This window comes from Saccopteryx bilineata, chromosome 3 (assembly GCF_036850765.1).
Source record: "Saccopteryx bilineata isolate mSacBil1 chromosome 3, mSacBil1_pri_phased_curated, whole genome shotgun sequence".
Lineage (NCBI taxonomy): Eukaryota > Metazoa > Chordata > Mammalia > Chiroptera > Emballonuridae > Saccopteryx > Saccopteryx bilineata.
In genome coordinates this window covers 36,336,273-36,354,403 of record NC_089492.1, presented here as the reverse complement: position 1 = coordinate 36,354,403, position 18,131 = coordinate 36,336,273, and the positions used below count along the sequence as shown (strand labels likewise).

Genomic DNA, 18,131 nt, shown 5'->3' with positions numbered 1-18,131 from the left:
TCATCTAGGTTTTAAATACTATTTTCTATTTAAATATTTATAAATATCATTTTGACTGAATGCTTTAGGTACTCTATATTGTGGTGTTTCCCACAGTATATTTAATCTTTTCATTTCCTCATTATTAGCTTTGTTGTCCTTTAACTCAGACTAAGTAACAACTTGTAAAATAATTTGCCTTTCCCCTCTAGCTCATAACTTGATCAATTATATTATAGTTATATAATGTGTCTTTGTTGTCACTGAAATATTTATTTATAATCTAAATAATATTAAGAACTATAAGTTGAATGAGACTTAAGTTGGATCCGTAGAATTGTGGCTATTGTGGTATTGAAGGTAACGTTAGACTCCACTGCAACCTGACTGACCTCCTTCAAATCCACCGTTTGATGTAGCTGGATTACAGCTATCATATGTTGTTTCCCAAGCTACAATTTCCTTCTCAGTTTGTGGCTTAAACCCAACATTTGATGATTGTTTTCCACCCAATTCAACATTGATCTTTGATCCTGTAGCAAACTTAAAAATACCTATGCATTTTTTTTTGCCAAAAATCTGACAAGATTGTATTGGGCGTCATCACTGGTAACATCAGACTTTATTTCAGTGAATAAAGATGAAACAGCTGCTTTATTGTTCGGCTCAGCACTCATGCATTTAATATAGCATTATAATGTTTCCCAGCTTTCTTTAACTATAGATATTTTTCTATGCTTTCTAAATGTGATGTGGATATCACTCTGTCAGACCAAATAAGACTTTCAGCAATTCTCAAAAAATATTGGGCTGTCCATATTAACATATACATAATCAGTTTATAGAAGTACAGGGGTCTTCGGGTTATGACAGTCTCAACATATGACATTGTGAGGCTACGATGTTCACTCCTATAAAAACTTTAAAAAATTGAGACATGAGTGTTTTGCCATTAGCATTTTATTTATGGACTACGTGGGCGAATTATTTTGGTTTTGGTGGAAAAAGACGCATTAATGCATATGAGTGAGGGAGTTGGTGTCCCCCAGTATGCTTACCTATGCCATTTTGGACTGTTAAAAGCACAAGTTTGTGTTGTTTTGTTTGGTGACTTTTTAGCCCTTATTATGGTTCCTAAACAAAAGTCATAGTCTTCAGATGGTAGTGCTTTGAAAAAGAAGAGAGCCATTGAGATGGAAGTGAAATTAGACATTGTAAAGAGATCACAAAAAGGAGAATCAGTAAGGAACATTGGCCATGTGCCAGGCCTTAGCTACTCTACTGTAGCAACAATTATCAAGGATAAAGACCGTGTCCTAGAGCATGTAAAGGGATCAGCCCCTATGAAGTCAACTGGGATTACTAAACAGCAAAATGGCATATTGATTGAGATGGAAAGATTGCTAGTTTGGTGGCTGGAAAACCAGCATCAGCAGCATGTAACAGTTAGTGTTTATGTCCTCTTCCCTTTTCTGTGGCTTAGTTGTGTTTTTATGTTCTAGGTTATGATTTTACAACTGTGTTAGGGTAGGTAAGTGACTTAGGCTAGGGTGTGTTTTGACTTACACCAAAATTCGGATTATGTCAGTGTTCTAGGAACGGAACTATGTCATAACCCGAGGATGCCCTCTATGTCTCTAAAATATAATTTTATAAGAATAACCTTCACCCTGGCCAGTTGGCTCAATGGATAGAGCGTTGGCCTAGCATTTGGACATTTCAGGTTAGATTCCTGGTCAGGGCACATAAGAGAAGCAACCTTCTGATTCTTACCTCCTCCCTCTCCCCCTTCTCTCCCTCTTCCACTCCTACAGCCAGTGGCTTGTTTGGTTCCACCATCACCCTCCGGCGCTGAGTATAACTCAGTTAGTCCAAGCACATCAGCCTCAGGCACTAAAAATAGCTCATTTGTTTGGAGCATTGGTCCAAGACAGGGATTGCCAGGTGGAGCCCAATCAGGGAGCATTTTGGAGTCTGTCTGATATTTTTCCTTCTCTCACTTAAAAAAAAGAAAAGAATAACCTTAACTTTTGTAGTAACAATTTTCTTTTATTAATTTTATTTATTGAATTTTTTGGAGTGACCTAACATTAATTTTCAAAGTTAATTTTAGCTTTGATTCGGTCTTACTATGTTATCTTTATACTTCTTACTAAAATTTACAATTATTTTATGATTATTTTCAAATTCTCATGGTTTGTACACAGAATTGTAATTTACAATTTAAAATGTCTTTTGGTGTGTGTGTGTGTGTGTGTGTGTGTGTGTGTGTGTGTGTGTGAAAGAGAGAGAGAGACAGAGAGAAAAGGAGAAATGAAGAGAGAGGGCAAGAGAGATTGACTGAGTGTTGGATTGGACAATTGATTTAAAATAGTAAAGTCTCAACCCTACTTGTGAAGGACTTGCCTCAGTGATGCCATGTTAAAAACTTCACTGCTTATGAATTAGTAAATAATTCAGTTTTTCCTTTGACTTTCTCCAACAGCCTTTGATAGCTGTTCCTCTTGTTATGCCAAGTGGCAGAAGGAAAGAGGATGAGGCATCTGTTGGAAGTGCGCCCTTGGTAAAGCAGCAGTCATATCAGGCCTCTGAATATGCCAGCAGCCCCATAAAAACAAAAACAATAACAGGTATGTGTCAAGAATGCTAAATGTTCTGTGATTTTACCAGAACTCTAAGCTAACAAATTGTCAAGTTATTTGGGCCACAGTTTCATTAATGCTGACCAAATACATGAGACACCTGGAACGGAAACAAAGGACTTTATTATTTATAGCATTATCAATAACCAGAATGTTCGCATTTTCTTGTGTTTCTGCCCTAAGCCTAATTTCCACAGGGAGGCAGGGAGAGGGACAGGTAATACCTATATACAGTGGATCACATGATGGGAGAGGAACCCTCAATTGAGGAAACCTAATGGGCAGAGAGCATGCCTGCATTTTTTTTAGAGGAGGGCACCTTACAATATTGTCAGTAAACTTGCCCATTGCTCAGAAGGATAGTATTTCTGTCTTCTGAGGTTGTATGCTGTACAACAGTCCTTGCAAACAGAACTGGGAAAAAGGCACTTACCACTTCTACTTTTAAGACATATAAAAACACAAGAGATCCATGTGGAATCATCTCTCAATAGTATATTCCTTCTTAAAGAAAATTCTTGCAAATAATGGTAGACCTCAATGTTCTTTTCTCTGCCTTCACTTTCCTAATTAGACCATCCATAGAGCATCTGCCTGGCGTGCAGGAGTCCCGGGTTCGATTCCTGGCCAGGGCACACAGGAGAAGTGCCCATCTGCTTCTCCATCCCTCCCCCTCTCCTTCCTCTCTGTCTCTCTCTTCCCTTCCCGCAACCAAGGCTCCATTGGAGCAAAAAGTTGGCCCGGGCGCTGAGGATGGCTCCATGGCCTCTGCCTCAGGCGCTAGAATGGCTCTGGTTGCAATAGAGCAATGCCCCAGATGGGCAGAGCATCGCCCCCTGGTGGGCATGCTGGGTGGATCCCGGTCGGGCGCATGCGGGAGTCTGTCTGACTGCCTCCCCATTTCTAACTTCAGAAAAATACAAAAAAAAACCCTAAAACAAAAAAATTAAAAAACCCACTTTCTTTCTTTCTTCCTCCCTCCCACCCTCTCTCCCTCCCTCCCTTCCTCCCTTCCTTCCTTCCTTCCTTCCTTCCTTCCTTCCTTCCTTCCTTCCTTCCTTCCTTCCTTCCTTCCTTCCTTCCTTTATACTTTGTGTAATGAATAAAAGGACTTTACGATTTAATTTATTTTATTTTTTCATCTTTGACTTTTTTTTAGATTTTGTTTATTTATTGATTTTTAGAGCAAGGAGAGAGAAAAAGAGAGAGAGACAGTGGGGTGAAACGGGAAGCATCAACTGGTAGTAGTTGTTTCTTGTATGTGCCTTGCCCGGGCAAGCCCAGGATTTCAAACTGGCAACCTCAGTGTTCCAGGTGTTTGTCTCTTGAACTTAAAATGTTTTTAATGACGGGGCAACTATCTTCAGGTGATTTTATATTCTTTTATATTCTGCTTTATTTAATATCTCATATTACCAATTATACTGATCATTTTCAGTAATCAAAACCCACTTATTGCCTGACTGGGCGGTGGCGCAGTGGATAGAGCGTCGGACTGGGATGCGAAAGACCCAGGTTCAAGACCCTGAGGTTGCCAGCTTGAGCGAGGGCTCATCTGGTTTGAGCAAAAGCTCACCAGCTTGAGCTCAAGGTCGCTGGCTCGAGCAAGGGGTTACTCAGTCTGCTGAAGGCCCGCGGTTAAGGCACATATGAGAAAGCAATCAATGAACAATTAAGGTGTTGCAACGCGCAAAGAAAAACTAATGATTGATGCTTCTCATCTCTCCGTTTCCTATCTGTCTGTCTCTCTCTATCGCTCTGTCTGACTCTCTCTCTCTGTCTCTGTTAAAAAAAACCCCACTTATTAATTTCTGTAATGGGCAAGACTGTTGTAAGTGTTACTGAGGGTAAAATATTAATAAGACATGGTGTCTGTCCTTAAGGAATTTAAAATACGAGTGTATGCACAAGGAAGTTCAAACTAATATTTGTAGTTTAGAGGAAAAGTTAGTATTATTTTCTACACATTTAACAAAAATAAATAGGCTAATATACATTTTTGAGGTGTTTTATACATAGCTATTATTATTCAGTGCTATTTTCCTAAAATATAATGTTCTGTTTATTATATAGAATTATTACATTTTTCACCTGTCAGTACCCACAAGCTTTTAACTCTGTGGAGATTTCCTTTATTATTATTTTTTAATTTAGGAATTAAATTTAATGGGGTAACATTGATCCATAGTAGTATATAGATTTCAGGTGACCATCTCTGTATTATTTGAACTGTTGATTGTGTTGTGTGCCCATCACCCGAAGTCAAATCATTTTCCATGACCATATATTTAGTTTTTGTATAATGAGAAGATTACCTGTAACTTGTATTGAGAATTTAATGTAAAATTAGATATTTTTTTCTTTAGTTACCATGCTATGTTTTAGATTTTAAATCTTTTTTTTTATGGTAGAGACAGAGAGAAACAGAGAGAGGGACAGACAGACAGGAAGGGAGAGAGATGAGAAGCATCAATACTTCGTTGCACCACCTTAGCTGTTCATTGATTGCTTTCTCATATGTACCTTGACTGGGGTGCTACAGCAGAGTGAGTGACCCCTTGCTCAAGCCAGTGACCTGGGTTTAAGTTGATGAGCTGTGCTCAAACCAGATGAACCTGCACTCAAGCCGGCGACCTCAGGGTTTCGAACCTGTGTCGGTCCTCCGTGTCCCAGTCCAGCACTCTATTCACTGCACCACTGCCTAGTCAGGCTATTTTGTTTTCTTATACTTTTACATTTTTATAAAAAGTTAATTTTATATAAGGAAAGTAATAAAACACCACAATATAGCTTTCTATCATTAATTATTACTTTTTAGAATATGAAGATATATAAAATAACACATTGTTCTTTATTTCCAATTACAATGTCAATAGTTTCTTTTTGCTTTTGAGTTGTGATATTTGCTTTTTCTGTCTTTAGTGTTTTACTGTCTCTAGAACGTTTAGTTTAGATATCCAGTAGGTATTCTCTGTACAGGTGAGACTATCAGTACTTCACCAAATACAGATTCCTATACAAGCTAGCATTACAATTAACAGTTATCAAACTAATGTCTGTTTTAGCCTTGTTTTGGCAATATGAGCATTTACAGAGGTAAAAGCCCTCGGTATAGCATTTATTCTTTATGACTTAATGTGTCTTTTCCTTTGGATGCCCACCATCTCTAGAAACCTTGGCGTTAGTGCTTTCTCTTTTTTTGAGAATGCTCTCTGCCAACCATATGCTTTAACCAACCGTATGTTTTAATAGAAATGTTTAATAAAAAGAGATAAATGGTGATAGAAGGAGACTTGAGTTAGGGTGGTGAACACACAATACAATATACAGATAATGTAACATGGAATTGTATACATATTTGAAACCTATATAATTTTATTAACTATTCTCACCCTAATAAATTCAATTACATTTTTGTTTTATTTTTAATTACCAGCTGCAGTTTGGTTTTAAATTTAAAATGTTTTATAAGTCCTTTGAATTTTTACCTACTTCTAAATGTAGTTATTGTTCTATGGTTATCTACATTGTATCTTGAACTGTAATGAATTTCATAAGGTATTCATAGACTTTTATACATATTTATTACTATTTTTGTTTTACTTTTTCCATTTTAACCTTTTTAAGTGTACAGTTTAGTAGTGTCAAGTATATTTACATTGTTGTAAAATACACATTTTAGCCCTGGCCAGTTGGCTCAGTAGTGGAGCGTCGGCCTGGCGTGCGGAAGTCCTGGGTTCGATTCCCGGCCAGGGCACACAGGAGAAGCGCCCATCTGCTTCTCCACCCCTCCCCCTCTCCTTCCTCTCTGTCTCTCTCTTCCCCTCCCGCAGCGGAGGCTCCATTGGAGCAAAGATGGCCCGGGTGCTGGGGATGGCTCCTTGGCCTCTGCCCCAGGCGCTAGGGTGGCTCTGGTCGCAACAGAGCGACGCCCTGGAGGGGCAGAGCATCGCCCCCTGGTGGGCGTGCCAGGTGGATCCCAGTCGGGCGCATGCGGGAGTCTGTCTGACTGTCTCTCCCCGTTTCCAGCTTCGGAAAAATACCAAAAAATAAAAATAAATAAATAAATAAAATAAAATACACATTTTTTTTATTGAATTTTACAGTGGAGAAATTTTTTTATTAATTTTTGCCCGAATTCTTATTAAAATAATTTTTTATTTTTGTAATCTCAACCTAAAGTCTAATGTTCCTCTTAAGTTCGTCTCTAACAGCTTCTGTAGTATGACCAGGACTAGCTGATAATGCACTGGGCTTGATTTGGTTCTTAATTATTTGACACGAAGCAGACATCTTCCTCTTCAGACATCAATCTCAGCTAACCAATATGAAGTAGCTCAGTGAAGTGGGCACATGTGATTAATGGCTGGGAATGTGTTGACAGCAGAGCAGCACTATTTTAGTGAAATAGGCACATAGGGCAGGCCACGCCAGAGTAGAATCCTGCTTCACATGAGGACAATATAGTATTATACAAAATTCTAAATAATCTAGAGAATCTGTATACCCTTCAAAACAATAAAACTTTAAAAGATTTGACATCTGTTTACCCTGTGTTTAGAAGCCTTATGAACGTTAATGTGGGACTCTTGACAAAAATATCTGTAATGGAGATGAAAACTGTAAAAAGCAGGATATTCATAAATGATAGCTTTAAAAAATGCTCTCCATTATTACCAACTCTAAAGCTCTGTAAGCACACGGTTTAAATAATAGAAGGCCTGGCCTGACCTGCAGTGGCGCAGTGGATAAAGTGTCGACCTGGAACGCTGAGATCACCAGTTCGAAATCCTGGGCTTGCCTGGTCAAGGCACATATGGGAGTTGATGCTTCCTGCTCCTTCCTGCTTCTCTCTCTTTCTCTCCCTCTCTCTCCTCTTAAAAAAAAATTAAAAATAAATCTTTAAAAAGTAATAGGAGACTTTTTAATTTGACTCATCAAATACTACCAAAATAATAAAGATGTGATAATTAATGTTGTAAAATTTAAGAGAATGCCACAAATTAAAAGTGAAACGTTAGCTTCTGACCATGATAGAGTAACTAGGACTAGATTTTTATTCCTGCTATAAATGGGAGAGAAACAAATGTGTAGACATTGGACAATAGGCAGTATAGGACTGTTGTTCTGGATAGTTGTCCATAAAGAAAGGAAACAAATGAGGTGAAGTGTAGGATTGCCTTGGCTTTCTGGCTGAAGGGACATTCTAGACCATAGAGCAGGTTGGGATATATCAAACTGAGCTCAGCTGTGTTGCTGAATTGAAGTCTTGGAAAGCAGAGGGATAGAAATATAAAGAGGCAGAGATGACTGGAAATTAGGAGACAAAATTTCAGATAGAGAAAGCTAATTCAGCAAAAGAGTTCCAAAAATCAGCAACAGAGTTCTTCTTGAATATTTACTAATGAGTAAGATATGCATGTATAGGGTGACTCCACAAGGTTGGGCATAGGATAACCAAGGATCTGTGATATGCATGATTCTCAGAGCTCACACAGTGCTGGAAGGCATTCAGCTTCCTACTATCCCTGGCATACAATTCTTATTTATTATTTAGAACATTGTCGAAAACCAAGAGAGGGATGCCTTATGTGTGGAGTTAAATTAGCCATAGAATAAAGGCTACCCCCCCCCCACATACATTTAACAAGCTTACAAAAAAAGGAGCTAAAAACAGTGAGTAGGTAAACTTGGCAAAATGATACCCACTGCTATTAAGAGGAATACAACAAGATACAGACATGTAACTACTTAAAAATCACAATGTCAACCATTCAGTACAGTATATAGATGATGTATTATTGTATAAATGAAACCTATATAATTTTATTAACCAATGCCATTTATGTCAACATGGATGGACCTTGAGAACATCATACTAAGTGAAAAAAGTAAATCAGAAAAAGCTAAGGACTATATGATTTCACACACAGGTGGGATATAAGAGTGAAGTGGTTATCGGAGTGAGGGGGTAGGGAGAAAAGAGGGACAAATATATAGTGACAGAAAATAGTTTGACTTTGGTTGAAGGACACACAATGCAATCAACAGTTCAAATGCTACAGAGATGTTTACCTGAAACCTATGTAGTCTTATTGACCAATATCACCCCATTAATTTAATTTTTTTTAGTGTGTGTGTGTATGTGAGAGAGAGAGAAAGAGAGAGAGAGAGAAACAGGGATAGACAGATAGGAAGGGAGAGAGATGAGAAGCATCAGTTCTTTGTTGCAGCATCTTAGTTGTTCATAATTTAATTTCTAACTAAAAAAATCGGCCTGACCTGTGGTGGCGCAGTGGATAAAGCGTCGACCTGGAAATGCTGAGGTCGCCGGTTCGAAACCCTGGGCTTGCCTGGTCAAGGCACATATGGGAGTTGATGCTTCCTGCTCCCTCCCCTTCTCTCTCTCTTTCTCTCTTCTCTCTCTCTCTCTCTCTCTCTCTCTCTCTCTGTCTCTCCCTCACCTCTCTAAAATGAATAAATAAAAAATAAAAATAAAAAAAATCACAATGTCAGCCATTCGATACATTACACAGATGATGTGTTATAGTACACCTGAAACCTTTACAATTTTATTAACCAATGTCACTTGAGTAAATTCAATAAAGAAGAAAAAGAACTAAGAAGAAAATTATTAATGATGTAAAGAAGCAGGAAACTTTCACCAAAAGATAATATAGCCATCAGAAATAAATTGACAAATGACATAGATGATGGAGTTAGCAAGTATATTGAATACTTGAACATTAAAACAGGTATTAAAACTGTATGCAGGTATTTTAGAAAAGATAAATAAATTTGAGAATAAATTAGAAGATTCATAAAAACAACCCAGTTCAATTCTAGAGGTGAAAAATGTGAAATGAGAAACTTCCTTGGTGGACATTTTGGTTGAGTAGACATTGCAGAAGAAGAAATCATTAAACTTGCAGACACAGCAGTAGAATAAAGGAAGAAAAGTATGTAGAGTTTTAGTGAACTGCGGAACCAGTAATTAATTAGGATAGTTGAGGAAGTCTCATTGAAAATTGGTATTACCAGATACTTGAAGTAGGTGAGGGAATGAGCCATGTGGGTATTTGTGGAAAAATCTGTGGATGGACACATATATGAATATTTTATCTAATATAACCTTTTCACTTTATAAATAAGGAGATTCAGTCATAAAGAGGTCAAGAAACTTATCCAAGTTTAAAAATATTTAGTGAGACTTTTTAAAAGAGTTTCAGATTATAGTAGTCATTTTGTGATTTTCATTTGTCTTCTCTCATTCCTTAGTGACATAAGCAGCCCTAAAATCAGGTCTATGCAAATTCAATACAATATATATTATTTTCCCTCTACTGGAAAGTTTTGTCCGTTTCTATCACAGCAGGTTTTGACACGTAAGCACATGTTTATTTGGCGCATGTGTGCCTCTCTATTTTTATCACTTAATATATACATACTGATGTAGCAAATTAACTAAAACAAAGTTGATTCATGTTAGTCTTATGTGTGAAGTGATAGTGTACCCATGGCTACTGATAAAGTTCATTTATGCCACTATAGTTTTTATGAATTTCAACAAGGAAGAAATGCTACAGAAGCATGTCTGTTGCATCTCCCATATTCCCCGGACTTAGCACCCTCCGACTATCACTTGTTTTTGTCCTTACAAAAAAAAATTTTTTTTTTGTATTTTTCTGAAGTTGGAAACGGGGAGACAGTCAGACAGACTCCCACATGCACCCAACCGGTATCCACCTGACATGCCCACCAGGGGGCGATGCTCTGCCCAACTGGGGCATTGCTCTGTTGCAACCAGAGCCATTCTAGTGCCTGAGGCAGAGGCCACAGAGCCATCCTCAGCGCCTGGGCCAACTTTGCTCCAATGGAGCTTTGGCTGCAGGAGGGGAAGAGACAGACAGGAAGGAGAGGGGGAGGGGTGGAGAAGCAGATAGGCACTTCTCCTGTGTGCCCTGGCCGAGAATCGAACCTGGGACTCCTGCACGCCAGGCCGATGCTCTACCACTGAACCAACTGGCCAGGGCCCTTACAAAATTTTTAAGGGCAAAAAATTCAAAAATGAAGAAGAAGATATCAAACAAGCACTGGTTCAATTTTTCGTATCAAAAGATAAAACATTTTTCAAAAATGGGATATACAATTTTCCCTCACGCTGGCAAGAAATCATTAATAATAATGGCAATTATATTATTTAATAAAGTTTATTGACAGTAAGAAAAATTTGTATTTTGTTTTATTCCAAAAATGGACAGAACTTTCCGGTAGACCTTATATAAGCAGTCAACTTCCATGTTTTGTTTTCTTTTGTTTTTTTGTCAAGTAATTGTTCTAAATTTTGAGCCTAGTTCCATAGGAGTACAGGACTAATAAGTGAAGAATTTTGCATTAGAATGACCAACATGGATAACTGCAAAATCTGTGATGTGCAGGTATCACTTTAATGGCGCACCTAAGTTTTTCGATAATACTCAGAGGTGAAACACTACTATTGGTGTATTTTTTTTTTGTTCCTTGATATATTTTTTTTAATTTTAATTTTTAAATTATCATGTTGCTTTCAGAGGCACTGATACTTCTAATAAAAAATTTATGATGTGTCAGGTGTTTAATTTTTTTCTCAGGTATATGGAAATTTTATCTAATTTGTTTCTCAAAGAGAAATATAAACCAACTTGAAATTTGTAAAAACACTTTGTTTATAATACAGAGAATGTAAAGTTTCATACTATTTTATTAAAAAATTTTTTCTTTTGCTAATGTACTTGAGTTATTAGTTCAAATATTTCTAATTGCATTATTTCTGACCTTATTTCAAAATACAGTATTTTAAAATTAAACAAGAGTTCAATAATGTAGCTTTAATACTTTGACTGAGTTTAGTTTAGCTGAAAAATATCAGAATACCCTCAGTAACAATGGTTTAAACAAGATCCAATTTTTTTTCCTCTCATACAAACGTTTGGGGAGGTACTCCAAGATGTTAGAGCTCTCCAAGATCAGGTACTTTTGTATTCCACTGTGGGTGGCCTCAATTACCAGGCTTGCCTTATGGCTCACAGGCATGCTTCAACAGTTTATCATATCTGCATTTCATTGAGTACAAATGAGTGAAGAAGGGAAACTCCCTATCTCTTTAAAAACTATGCAGAAGACGCACACTCCACTTTCACTTACAAACTCTTGGCCAGAAGCTACTCATGTGATTATATTTAGTTGCATAGAAGTCTCAGGAATGTAGTTTGTATTCTTCAAGGCCATATTCCTGGCTGAAATATGTGGGTTCTAAGATAAAAATAAATAGTGAATATTAGAGGTGATTTAGCACTCTGCCACAGTAACTTAAAGTGGAATGTCATAAGCTGAAGTTTAGAAGAAAACTTGAAAAGAAATATTTTCCAGTTATTTGGGATATCAGAAGACAAAGTCCATAAAAAGTATTTTTATGTTTGATTTGTGGCTTAGATTTTTCACAATGAGAGGTGTAGATGTGGGATTCATCAACATATGAATTATAGTAAAAGCCAGAAATCCTATGTGATCTCTCAGGGAGACTATACACAGCAAGAAGAGAAGATAGCCCAATGATAAATTCTGAGCAGCTTTCTTATTAAAGGGTGAGGAGAAGGAGCCAATGGAGGAAATTGAGAAACATCATTCTGAGAGGTAGTCAACAAAGGTGTGTATATGCCTGTGTTTAACACAATTGAAAAGTGTCAAGATAATGATGGTGGGTAACTGTATGATATGTTGTAAGAGTCATGAGAACAGTAAGGCTGAGAAAAATTTGATTGACCAAGGTCATTTGGCCAGAAGAGATTAAAGTCTTAGGAAACGAATGGGAATTGGGCACATAGAGACAGCCAATGTATATACCACTTTTTCAAGAAATCTGAGACACTTGAGTATACCTATAGCATTAGAGAGGTAAAGAGAGAAGGAAAAATTGGAGATGCAGTAAAGTTGGTGATAATTTATACACTGAAATCACAGATGAAGCAGGCAGGATACAAGCAGATGTAGGTTTTAACAGGGGAATTGCCTTTTCCTCTGAGTCAGAGATAAGAAGATAAGAATATGTATCATTATAGGTCAGTTGAGGTAATTTTCTCTTCAAAAACAAATATATATATATATGATATATATATATATATGCAGGATAAGTTTTGGGGGGTTAGCCTCTTAGAAATAAGACATGACATTACACTACCTTTTGTTTTTTATTTATTTTTTCCTCTTTGTTATACAAAGATTTTTTTTAAATTTTTTATATTTTTAAAATTTTTATTAATTTTAATGGGATGACATCAATAAATCAGGGTACATATGTTCAAAGAAAACATGTCCAGGTTATCTTGTCATTCAATTATGTTGCATATCCATCACCCAAAGTCAGATTGTCCTCTGTCACCTTCTATCTAATTTTCTTTGTGCCCCTCCCCCTCCCCCTCCCCTCTCCCTCCTTCTCATCCCCCCACCTCCAGTAACCACCACACTCTTGTCAATGTCTCTTAGTCTTGTTTTTATGTCCCACCTATGTATGGAATCATGTAGTTCTTGTTTTTTTCTGATTTACTTATTTTACTCCGTATAATGTTATCAAGATCCCACCATTTTGTTGAAAATGATCTGATGTCATCATTTCTTATGGCTGAGTAGTATTCCATAGTGTATATGTGCCACATCTTCTTTATCCAGTCATCTATTGAAGGGCTTTTTGGTTGTTTCCATGTCTTGGCCACTGTGAACAATGCTGCAATGAACATGGGGCTACATGTGTCTTTACGTATCAATGTTTCTGAGTTTTTGGGATATATACCCAGTAGAGGGATTGCTGGGTCATAAGGTAGTTCTATTTGCAGTTTTTTGAGAAACCACCATACTTTCCTCCATAATGGTTGTACTACTTTACATTCCCACCAACAGTGAATGAGGGTTCCTTTTTCTCCACAGCCTCTCCAATACTTGTTATTACCTGTCTTGTTGATAATAGCTAATCTAACAGGTTAGAGGTGGTATCTCATTGTAGTTTTGATTTGCATTTCTCTAATAACTAATGAAGATAAGCATCTTTTTATATATCTGTTGGCCATTTATATTTCTTCCTGGGAGAAATGTCTGTTCATGTCCTCTTCCCAATTTTTATTGGATTGTTTGCTTGTTTGTTGTTGAGTTTTATGAGTTCTTTGTATATTTTGGATATTAGGCCCTTATCTGAGCTGTTGTTTGAAAATATCATTTCCCATTTAGTTGGCTTTCTGTTTATTTTGTTGTCAGTTTCTCTTGCTGAGCAAAAACTTCTTAGTCTGATGTAGTCCCATTCATTTATCTTTGCCTTCACTTCTCTTGCCTTTGGAGTCAAATTCATAAAATGCTCTTTAAAACCAAGGTCCATGAGTTTAGTACCTATGTCTTCGTCTATGTACTTTATTGTTTCAGGTCTTATATTTAGGTCTTTGATCCATTTTGAATTAATTTTAGTACAAGGGGACAAGATGTAGTCGAGTTTCATTCTTTTGCATGTGGCTTTCCAGTTTTCCCAGCACCATTTGTGGAAGAGGTTTCTTTTTTCCATTGTGTGTTGTTGGCCCCTTTATCGAAAATTATTTAACCATATATATGTGGTTTTATTTCTGGACTTTCCATTCCATTCCATCGGTCTGAGTGTCTATTTTTCTGCCAATACCATGCTGTTTTGATTGTCGTGACTCTATAATATAGTTTGAAGTAAGGTATTGTAATGTCCCCAGCTACGTTCTTTTTCCTTAGGATTGCTTTGGCTATTCGGGGTTTTTTATAGTTCCATATAAATCTGATAATTTTTTGTTCCATTTCTTTAGAAAATGTTATTGTTATTTTGATGGGAATTGCATTTAATTTGTATATTGCTTTGGGTAATATGGCCATTTTGATTATACAGTGTGTCCGTAAAGTCATGGTGCACTTTTGACCGGTCACAGGAAAGCAACAAAAGACGATAGAAATGTGAAATCACCAAATAAAAGAAAACCCTCCCAGTTTCTGTAGGATGATGTGGCAGCATGTGCCCATGCGCAGATGATGATATAACACCGTGTATACAGCAGAGCAGCCCACGGCCATGCCAGTCAAGATGTGGATGGTACAGAGGAAAGTTCAGTGTGTTCTGTGGCTCGCTAAATTCCAATCTGTGACCAAAGTGCAACGTGAATATCGGCGCGTTTATAATGAAGCACCACCACATAGGAATAACATTACTTGGTGGGATAAGCAGTTGAAGGAAACCTGCAGTTTGGTGGAGAAACCCCGTTCTGGTAGGCCATCAGTCAGTGACGGCTATACGGGATAGCTACCTATGGAGCCCTAAAAAATCTGCGTGTGAGCCCACATCGAACTGCACTGAATAGGTATGAAACTGGGGGAGTTTTCCTTTTATTTGGTGCAGATTTCACATTTCTATCGTTTTTTGTTGCTGTCCTGTGACCGGTCAAAAGTGCACCATGACTTTACGGACACACTGTATTTATTCTTTCTATCAAAGAACAAGGAATATTTTTCCATCTCATTGTATCTTTTTCGATTTCCCTTAACAATGCTTTGTAGTTTTCGTTATATAGGTCCTTTACATTCTTTGTTATGTTTATTCCTAGGTATTTTATTTTTTTTTGTTGCAATCGTGAAGGGGATTATTTTTTTGAGTTTGTTTTGTAATGTTTTATTGTTAGCATATAGAAAGGCTATGGACTTTTGTATGTTAATTTTGTATCCTGCGACCTTACTGTATTGGTTTATTGTTTCTAGTAACCTTTTTGTGGAGTCTTTGGGGTTTTTAATGTATAGGATCATATCATCTGCAAAAAGTGATACTTATTCTTTTCTGATATGGATGCCTTTTATTTCTTTATCTTGTCTGATTGCTCTAGCTAGAACTTCTAGCACCACATTAAATAAGAGTGGAGAAAGTGGACAACCCTATCTTGTTCCTGATTTAAGGGGGAAAGTCCTTAGTTTTATGCCATTTAATATGATGTTAGCTGATGTTTTATCATATATGGCCTTTATCATATTGAGATATTTTCCTTCTATACCCATTTTGTTGAGTGTCTTAAGTATAAAGTTGTGTTGTATTTTATTGAATGCCTTTTCTGTATCTATTGGTAAGATCATGTGGTTTTTGTTCTTTGTTTTGTTGATATGGTGTACCTTTTGTTTTTAAACAGTTTAATGTTACTTGAAGTTTGAAATTCCTTCAAGTCTTAAAGAATCTATTCTATCACAATATACTCATGGGATGGTTTCAAGTAGGGATATTTTTACTTTTTGTCTAGTAATTGTTGCTTCTGAGTGCACTGCTATATATAGTTTTTAATTGAATTTACTGCCGTGATACTGGTTATCATAAATATACAGGTTTCAGAGTTATACAATTCTGCAGCATCTCTGTACACTGTATTGTGTGTTTACCCCTCCCATGTCAAATCTCTATCACCATTTATCCCCCCATAAGCTCTTCCCCTCTTTCCCCTCCTCCAGCAGTTACAGGACTGTTGTCCACGGACATGAGTTTCTCTCTCTCTCTCTCTCTCTCTCTCTCTCTCTTTTTTTCACAATCCATCCACTGCCTGTACCAATACCCACTCGCCCATCTGTCAGCCTCTATCTATGAGTGTTTTGCTTGTTAGTTCATTTTTTCATTAGATTCTACATATGAGTGAAATCATGTGATACTTGTCTCTCTGACTTATTTCACTTAGCATAATAATCTCCAGGTCCATCCATGCTGTCCCAAAGTAGTATTTCATCATATAAATGTACCATAGCTTTTTTATTTACTTCGCTAATGCTGGACACTTGGGCTGTTTCCAAATCTTGGCTGTTGTGTATAATGCTGTAGTGAACATAGAGGTGCATATATTCTTTTGAATTAATATTTTGGATTTCTTAGGATAAATACCCAGAAGTGGGATTGATGGGCCATAAGATTTCAAATTTTGAAGAATTGTAGATTATAGCCTGACTAGGCAATGGCGCAGTGGATAGAGCATTGGCCTGGAACACTGAGGACCCAGGTTTGAAACCCTGAGGTTGTCAGCTTGAGTGTGGTATCATATGTGTCCCCATGATTGATTGCTTGAGCCCAAAAGTCACGGACTTTTGAAGCCCAAGATTGCTGGCTTGAGGATGGGGTCATTGGCTCAACTGGAGCCCCCTAGTTAAGGCACATATTAGAAAGCAATGAATGAACAGCTACGGTGCCTCACGAAGAATTGATGCTTCTCATCTCTCTCCCTTCTTGCCTGTCTGTGCCTATCTTGCCCTCTCTGTCATGCTAAAAATAAAATGGATTATGAATCAAATGGGTCACACCAACATAGTTTTTTATCTAAAAGTCTTTAATCCATTTTTAATTTGAATTGAACAAGTATATTCTTTTTTTTAAATAATTTTATTTTTTTAATGGGGCAATATCAATAAATCAGGATACATATATTCAAAGATAACATGTCCAGGTTATCTTGTCATTCAATTATGTTGCATACCCATCATCCAAAGTCAGATTGTCCTCTGTCGCCTTCTATCTAGTTTTCTTTGTGCCCCTCCCCCTCCCCCTTTCCCTCTCCCTCTCCTCCCTCCCCCTGTAACCACCACACTCTTATCAATGTCTCTTAGTCTCACTTTTATGTCCCATACAATGTGGAATTAGTATTAATATACAAGAAATATATTTTTTGTGTATTTTTGTATATTAGAAGCTGCCTGCTTTAAAGCCTAGCATAAAATTTCATTCCTAAGTGATTAGATATTTAATTTTATTAGAAATTATTAAATCATGAGAATATACATTAATGCATGACACAATTGATTTTATTCTGTCAGGATTAAAATGTTTAACTAATATTTTCCTCTTTGAGTAGAAAAAGGTTTAAAATGAAATGAACTGTATCTAGTGAAGTAGATCTAAAATAAAACAAATTGAAAATATTATTCAGAAAGTAAACAGAGTACTTAATGAAAAACAGATTTATTAAATTGTTTTTCATTTTGTACTTTGTAAGAAAAATTATTTTTATTTCTAATCTTAAATTTTTTGGAAAAGTATAAGCACGCTCTAGAGCTCAAAATTATACTTAATATTCAGAGCACGCTCTAGAGCTCAAAATTATACTTAATATTCAAATTATCTTATAAGGTGTATGTGCACTATTCTGGGCTAATGAGCATAATTCGTAATCAAACAATTCTAAACTTAATGTCCTAAAGCAGTGATCCCCAACCTTTTTTGGGCCATGGACCGGTCTAATGTCAGAAAATATTTTCATGGACCAGCCTTTAGGGTGGGATGGATAAATGTATCCCATATCCGAGACAAGCGTCAAGAGTGAGTCTTAGACGGATGTAACAGAGGGAATCTGGTCATTTTTTAAAAATAAAACATCGTTCAGACTTAAATATAAATAAAACAGAAATAATGTAAATCATTTATTCTTTCTCTGCGGACCAGTACCAAATGGCCCTCGGACTGGT

General features: G+C 36.8%; 1 protein-coding gene across 4 annotated transcripts in view; it reads left to right on the top strand.

The window, feature by feature from the left end:
• Nucleotides 1-18,131, top strand: part of VPS13B (vacuolar protein sorting 13 homolog B) — an 890,836-nt gene that overhangs the window by 360,848 nt on the left and 511,857 nt on the right. For all 4 annotated transcript variants that reach the window (XM_066265974.1, XM_066265971.1, XM_066265975.1 and 1 more), the window contains exon 21: nucleotides 2,465-2,609. In XM_066265974.1, the coding sequence (XP_066122071.1) occupies nucleotides 2,465-2,609 (145 nt within the window). The remainder of the gene's footprint in view (nucleotides 1-2,464; nucleotides 2,610-18,131) is intronic.